At 40.2% G+C, this 7,795-nt stretch overlaps 1 protein-coding gene across 2 annotated transcripts in view; it reads right to left on the bottom strand.

Annotated features, from left to right (window-relative positions):
- The window catches only part of zbtb16b (zinc finger and BTB domain containing 16b), a 68,549-nt gene extending 60,992 nt beyond the window's left edge, over positions 1 to 7,557 (bottom strand). For both annotated transcript variants that reach the window (XR_007829255.1, XM_051130093.1), the window contains exons 1-2: positions 7,359 to 7,557; positions 4,435 to 5,702 (exon numbers count right to left, since the gene is read on the bottom strand). Coding sequence is in view for 1 of the 2 variants with exons in the window: in XM_051130093.1 (XP_050986050.1) it covers positions 4,435 to 5,648 (1,214 nt within the window). In the remaining variant the exon portion in view is untranslated. The remainder of the gene's footprint in view (positions 1 to 4,434; positions 5,703 to 7,358) is intronic.
- Positions 7,558 to 7,795: the final 238 nt, after the last annotated feature.

Below are 7,795 nucleotides of genomic sequence, written 5' to 3'. Positions count from 1 at the left end.
AACTGCCCGCTGTTCTTCAGAAATATTCTTAAGGTCCCACAATTTTTTTTTTTGTTTTTTTCAGCATTTCTATGCATTTGAACCCTTTCCAACAATGACTGTGTGATTTTGAGAACCATCTTTTCACACTGAGGACAACTGAGGGATTCATATACAACTATTACAGAAGGTTCGAACACTCACTGAAGCTCCAGAAGGAAAAAACAATGCATTAAGAACTGGGGGGTGAAAACTTTTGGAATTTGAAGATCAGGGTACATTTAACTTATTTTGTCTTCTGGGAAACATGTAAGTATCTTCTGTACTTTCTGAAGGGCTGTACTAAATGAATAAGAAAAATGTATCAAAAATCTTCATTCTGTTCAAAAGTTTACACCCCTGAGTCTTAATGCATTGCTTTTCCTTCTGAAACAAAAGTGATCGTTTGCACCTTAGCCCCTCAGTTGTCTTTAGTGTGAAAGGATGGATCTTAAAACTATCACTAAAACAGCTGTGGATCATTCAGGTAACAACACAGTATTAAGTATGAAGGGGATGTAAACTTTTGAACAGGGTCATTTTTATAAATTCAACTATTATTTTCTCTTGTGGACTATATGTAAACATTGTTTATGTGAAATATCTTATTCAGGTCAGTACTAAATAAAAAAAAAAAAAAACATGCATTTTGTATGAAAATATTTTAAATTTTGCAGATTTTGCTAACTTGCTAACTGTATCTTAAAATGTAATTTCTTTCTGTGATGGCAAACCTAAAATCAGCATCATTACTCCAGTCTTCAGTGTCACTTGATCCTTCAGAAATCATTCTAAAAGCTGATCTGCTGCTCAAGAAATTATCATCAATGTCGAAACAGTTGTGCTGCTGAATATTTCTGTGGAAACTGTGATACTTTTTTCAGGATCTTTGATAAATAGTTCAGGTCAGTTCAGGTCAGGTTAGACAGCATATTGAATATAATGAAAACAAGGCTGTGAGGGATAGACTTACAATCTTTAAAATGGAACATGCTGTATAAAGGTAATTTTCACCAGCTCACAACTTTCAAAAATGTTTAATGGAGTTTTGTCTGCTGAAAGTCAGACGAACAATTGGTATGTCCATTGAATGCACTGTGCTTCAGTCACCTCAGTCTTCTTTTCACTTCTGTCAGAAACTAAAAATGGCGCTAGCCTGACTAAGGTGTATAGAAAGGTTGAAATAACAGCATTCATTGAAACAGATATTTTTTTGTGACATTACAAATACCTAAACTTTCACTTCTGATCAATTTAATGCATCCTTCCTGAATAAAAAAACGTTAATTTTTATAACTTTTGAATGATAGTGTATCATAGTTCACCCAAAAATGAAATTTTTTGTCACTGATTACTCACCATCATGTCGTTCCAAACCTGTAAGGCCTTCGCTCATCTTCGGAACACAAATTCAGATGTTTTTGATGAAATCTGAGAGGTTTTGACACTTTCAAGGCCCAGAAAGGTAGTAAGGACATTGTTAAAATAGTAACGATCCATGTGACATCAGTGGTTCAACTTTAACTTTACTTTACTGCACAAAGAAAACTAAACTAGTGACTTTATTCAACAATTTCTTCTTTGATATCAAATGGACTATTTTAATGATATCCTTACTATCTTTCTGGGCCTTGAACGTGTCAGTTGCGTTGCTCTCTATGCAGGGTCAGAAAGCTCTCAGATTTCATACAAAAAATCTTAATTGCGTTTCGAAGATGAATAAAGGTCTTCCGAGTTTGGAACGACATGAGGGTGAGCAACTGCTGACAGAATTTTAATTTTTGGGTAAACAATCTCTATAAGAAGGGATCATGTGACACTGAAGACTGAAGTAATAATGCTGATAATTCAGCTTTGCTATATACAGTCAAGTAATTTTCTATACACAGCTTTGCAAGCTACAGGAAATAGCTCTATTAGCTCTTTTTCCTTCATCTTTATTGACCTCTCTCTGTCTCTCAATATCTCTCTGTTTGCTCTATAACAAAAGATCTAATTAGAGCCGTGAGCGGCGGGGCCAATGCGACTGCTCTAGGATCTCCCGCTTCCAGGGATTCCTAAGCAGCGGAGCTGATCTGTGTCCCCAGAGCCCCTGCACACATCAGTCGTCTCCCTGCCGCCCGCGGTGGATTGTGAGTACACATCAGCGGCAGATTAAATCCACTCAGTGGAAAGCAGCACATTCCTCAGCTCGACCACGGGGCAGAAATGACATGCATGACAGGACCGAGACCAAGCACAGCGCCTCGCAGAGGTCTTAATCCAGAGGAGAGTTTGTTTGTTGCACGACTGTTGTGACGTCCGCTGCTATTGCATTTATTTCAAACGGATGGTTGCGCTTAAAGTCGTTCCAGAGGACTGGGAATGCTTTGGTGGGTGCATTTGGGTTAAGATTCACGACTTTGAGGGCCTCTCGCAATTGGGGCAAAAGTTTAACTGTTATTGGTATTGGGTCGCCTTGCCATGACCACAATGACCCCGTGGGGCCCCAGGGCTTTCATAACACCCTGTGTGCAAGTCAGATGTCGGCGGATCTTAACATCTGTCACTGTTCACAAACCAGAAAAGGGCAAGCTGAGTTTATGAACAAATATTAGTGACTGGCTAACCTACTGACCTACTGTCTGGATGTGGTTACTGTACAGCCATCTCAACTTTGAGCTGGCGGACAAAATATTTTTAAATATTAATAAACAGTGAAGTCATTTAGTAAAAATATGTTATTGTAAGCAACAACAATGCTGAACTACAACTTTTTCTAATAGTTTTCACCCTAAGAGGTGTATTCAAGTCAAATTTTTACTTAATTTTTAATGCCTTTCCGCATGCATACATCTGACCAAAACAAGAAGCATCATGTGTTTTAGCGCCACACTGGAAGGGAGAACATCTGATAGGATGTGTTCGTCAGGCCTCAGACAGGAAACCGGGGTCGGTGTCACTGGGTTCAGCATTTGTGGGAATGAATGAAAGAGTATCAGGTGTGCTGCAATACACACAACGTGTGGCCACTTTATCTGTGTCTGACAGAAGGCTAAAGTCACTATCAGACCATCTTCACCACAGAGACTAAGGAGAGCGGTGCGGGGTTATCTTCCACTCTGATAAATACAGATAAAGCTCAACCTACTGTTTGAGAGTCCAAGTTTAAACTGCATGGCCATCAGTCAAGCCCAAACCAATAAAACTGAAATAACGATGGCCTTTGGTTGGCAAAAAAAAAATGGATTACTACAGCAATAAATATTTTATTTTGACATATGGCGTGACACCAGTTGGGTGTGCACCAAGTGAAAGCGAGAGGACATTCTGTGCGAAAACAAAAATGCACAAACATGCCTGATATTATGAATATTTATTGGTTGAGCTTTTAAAAAAATAGTGCTTTTAATCCATCTGTCTATCTGAGCAAAGCTGCTCCTGGCCGATCATTTTGACAGTGTCAAGCCAGAGGTTATGGAGGGAAGGTCAGGGTCAATCTGCACTAAGCAGCCCTTCTTTTCTGCACAGGAAGACCTTGTCCTTCCACAAATCAAATAAAGGCTTGGTGTGTAAAGCTGGCAGATGTTTCTAACCTGCTAGACACTGCTCTTAACAAGCCTGGGGAAGTACATCAAAGAGAAAGTTCACCCAAAAAAGAAAATTCTGTTATTATTTATTCACCTTCATTTTGTTTCATAGTAAACTCATATGACTTTCTTTTTCTGAGGAACAAAAAAACACTATTTGAACACTAACTTACCCAAAAATTCTGTCATTAATTACTCACCCTCATGTCATTCCAAACCCATAAGAACTTTGTTCATCTTCAGAACTCATAAAAGTATTTTTGATGATTTTTGTGTTCCGAAGATGAACAAAGGTGTTACAGGTTTGGAACGACATTTCATTTTTGGGTGCATTTTTGCCTCCCATTGCACAACTTTTCGATCATTTTGCTATGTAAACCTGTGCTTAGTGGGCATCTTTCACCATTGTGATTGCATCTTTTCAAGTTACTCGCTAGATGCTCGCTAGATAAAGGTTTTTCACAATTTTGCTCATGTCTGTCATCTTTTGCAGTGTCTCAGACATGACATGCATTCTAAAAAACCCAATGCTCCTATTTTAAAAATTGCATCTTTAGAATCTTGCATTTTTTTCCATTCTGATGTTTGTGTTTCACATTTTTCAATGCAAAAACACATTCTGTATGAACAGAATCTAAGACAATGTGCATTTTTAATAGTGGTATGAAACACTTTTATTTTGCTTTTCACCAGAGCAGCATGACCATTCTGCTAAATTTCTCTTTTGTGGTTCACAGAACAAAGCAGGTTATACAGGTGAATAAATAGTGAAAGAATTTAATTTTTTTAAGTTCTATTCTTTATATAAATATATAACCCATCAGATAACATCACTCTCTTCACTCACCTGTGTTGTTCGGCAGCTTCACTATCAGGCAGCTCCATATCACACACCTCACATCTTTCTTTCTGGGCTTGGACCTCATGCTTCACATTCGCTGTGAAATCCCCGAGCTTGCTCAAGAACTCCCTCTGAATCAAGCTCTGATGGAAGAGCCCCCCATAGGCACTGAAATCCATCGACATGGCCAGGGAGGACGGCACATGTAGGGACGAGGCCATGGACACAGGCAAGGGCAGCATGTTTTCGCTCTTATGGTTGGACGGGATAGAGCACAGCGAAGCGAAATGTCTATCAGCCAGACTAGTCATATTGACCAGACCTGCTTGGGTGTTGTCTCCTTGGGAATCAGCAGAACTATCAGCAGAGTGGAGCTCGCGGGCGCTAGTGATGACGCTACCTCTGGTCGGGGTTCCAGGAGTGTCCCGGTGCTGCCTGGAGTCACCTCCGCCCTCCCCGTTCCTGGGGAAGCCGCCTTCATGTTGGTAGTCCTCGTCGACCTGCATCATCTCAGTCTTGATTTTATCTAGCAATGGAGAGGAGTTACCAAAGTTGTTTGGGAAACCCTGGGCCATGTTTCCTTGGAGGACAGACTGTCCCATGCTCATCAGGCCCTCGACGGCTGCTTTAGTCGGGCTGACAGTTGAAAGACCCAGTTGGGTGGACTCTGAAGATCTCTTATCGACCATGCTGACCAGCGCCAAGCGATGGCGATGGCCACTATCCTGTATGGAATGCTTTTTAGCAATAAATGTGCTCTTAAGGTACTTGATCCTGCGTTCGTCTGCGTCCTCGGCGCCGTTCTCGTTCATGTTCACATCCGTGTCGTTCTCTTCAGACGCCTGGATGGTTTCTAAAATCTTCAGACATTGCTCCTCCAAGTATTCGATCTCTAAAATCTCTGCAGCGTACAGCAGGTCGTCCAGGTCCTCCAGCTTGGCTTGGAGCGTGGCGGTGTAGGCATACTCCAGAATCTGCTGGAAGGTCTTTGGTGAGAGGAAGTCCAGAGTGTAATGTTGGCTGTTGCGGTGGAACAGGATCTCAAACATCTTACTAGCACATGCAAGCACGGTTCTGTGGGCATGAAACTCCTGGCTGTCGACCATGATGACCACATCACACAATGTCCCAGAGAGGCGCATCTGGTTGGCCTTCTGCAGGAGCGATGTGGGGTGGCCGGGGTTCTGGAGGTGGATCGCACCCATCTTAGTCAAATCCATTACATCGGCATCTACCGAACCATCTCACGGATTTGCTTCTCTCCTTAAGTGCTCCTGAAAAAAAGTCATTCAGTTATGCCACAAAAATAAGAATGAGTACAAAATACACTATGTCAGATCTGCAATGCTTGGTTCATTCATCTCTGTTAACACAGGTCATGTTAATCATCACTCAAACAGGTTAACTCAGTGCTTTGAGAAAAAGTCAAAGGGGCGTTGTTGTTGTTGAACCTCAGTACAGAGGCACAAGCTAATCGTCACAACATGTACTTAATGTTACGCAATCGCAGCGATAGTAGTGGAAAGCTTCCAGGTGAAACTGAACCGACGGCATTCGGCACATGCTTGAGAGGAACGTGCAATTCTGATATTGTTCTTCAGGCAAGAAACATAATTTGTTTTAATTGTACCTTTACTTTAGTATGAACACTCAGGAACATTCCAACAGTACAGAAGAATATAAACTCACCTCAAGAGTGACATTTTAATCACACATCTGTTGTGACACACTGCTGCACTATAAAAAATGATAAGACTAACTGTCTAAAAGCAGTTATATATTATATACGGATCAGCTAATTTTAACTGTTCAATAATGATTCACATTTTTTTCCGACACAATGATAATAATATAATATAAGCATTTTGTGAAATCTCACTGAAGCACAAATGGTTATGTAAAAAGCAAAAAACTATTAAAGTAACATGCTGAAATATGAAATTATTGTATTCATATTCATCTCCTTGGACTCAATAAATGGTCCCATTTAATGCTAGCCTTGATATTAAATGGATGATTAAGTAGAACAGTGTGAATATGGGTAAAACAATATCTGTCAAACTGATTATGGGTCTGAAATATTAACATTTAACATTTATTCATATCTGCTATTGTTGTTATCACACGAATTTAACAAAACATCAATAAATAAAGTGAAAAATATCTAACATATAAAGCATACATTTCTGAAATACTGCATTTTGGTTTTATGTCAAACCTCAAGATTGTTTTGTTTGTTTATTTAGCGCGTAAGTGAATTGCATTTCAGACAATAAAGGCATCAGGTTTTGTCTTAAAAAGCTTCCGTTGGTACTAAACACTTCTGCTAAGAAAAACGATATAAAGAAAAAAAAAAAAGGTACGGATGCACCTTGTCCTTCATGACGAACCTGAAAGGTTGAACACTTATAACCTCTCAGCCCCTTAAAATCACACAAATAAACCGAAACCCTGAGTTACACTTTATTAGAATCACACATCTATCTATCGACCTTTCTATCTTTGACTGTATTAAATTTACGATTATATTACGCTTGCTAAATATGACAGAAGCAACAGATCTGAGACAGCGAAGACAGTCGTGTTTCCTCCGCGCAACAGTCTGTATTCGCAGTCTTAACTGCGCTGCCAAGCGCAAATGCACCTGATTGACAAGTTGTTTTAAGCAACATTTCCAGCAGTTAGTTTATAAACGAAACCATTTTTATAACACTTAAAGTCTACGTGTCCAGAAAGCATAAATGAGCACGCAGGATACACGAACCTTTAGGTGCGTGCTGTATCTTTAAAGACAAGAAACAAGTTGCATCCTCAACGCAAAATTAACTCATTCTCGCAACACTTTCACTAAGTAATAAGCATTTACGTTGCCAGTCTCAGCATCTGGAAGGAGAAACGAAGGTTTAACCGGTACAGTTATTTTCACTTACCTGCAATTGGCGCGTAAATTGAACACTTGTTATTAAGGCATCAACATACTGAGGTTCACAGGAGCCGCTTCACGCACACTACACTCGCCGTGCGGATTCCAATCATCATCATCACCGTGACGTCAAAGCAATGGCTCGCTGTTTTCACTGAGGCGCGCCAAGACGCCGCGCACAGGAACCCTATGATTATTAGTGCTTTTAGGATGAAGCTGGGGACGAAAACAGCGCTATTACTAGAATTAAACCCAAACTCCTAATAGTCATTTACATGTGACTGGAAATTAAAGTATTACAGCGAAATACAACCCGGCATGCAGTCCACTTACACTTCCCTCAGAGGATGTTTAACTTTAAAGAGCATGGCTGCATTAAAAGAGCTTAGCTTGTCCATGAATGAAGGGGGAAAAGAATGAATGAGAATAAAAACCACGCACAAA

This window comes from Labeo rohita, chromosome 15 (assembly GCF_022985175.1).
Source record: "Labeo rohita strain BAU-BD-2019 chromosome 15, IGBB_LRoh.1.0, whole genome shotgun sequence".
NCBI lineage: Eukaryota > Metazoa > Chordata > Actinopteri > Cypriniformes > Cyprinidae > Labeo > Labeo rohita.
Note: the sequence above shows the minus strand (reverse complement) of the source record. Positions and strands in the feature narration are given on the sequence as shown.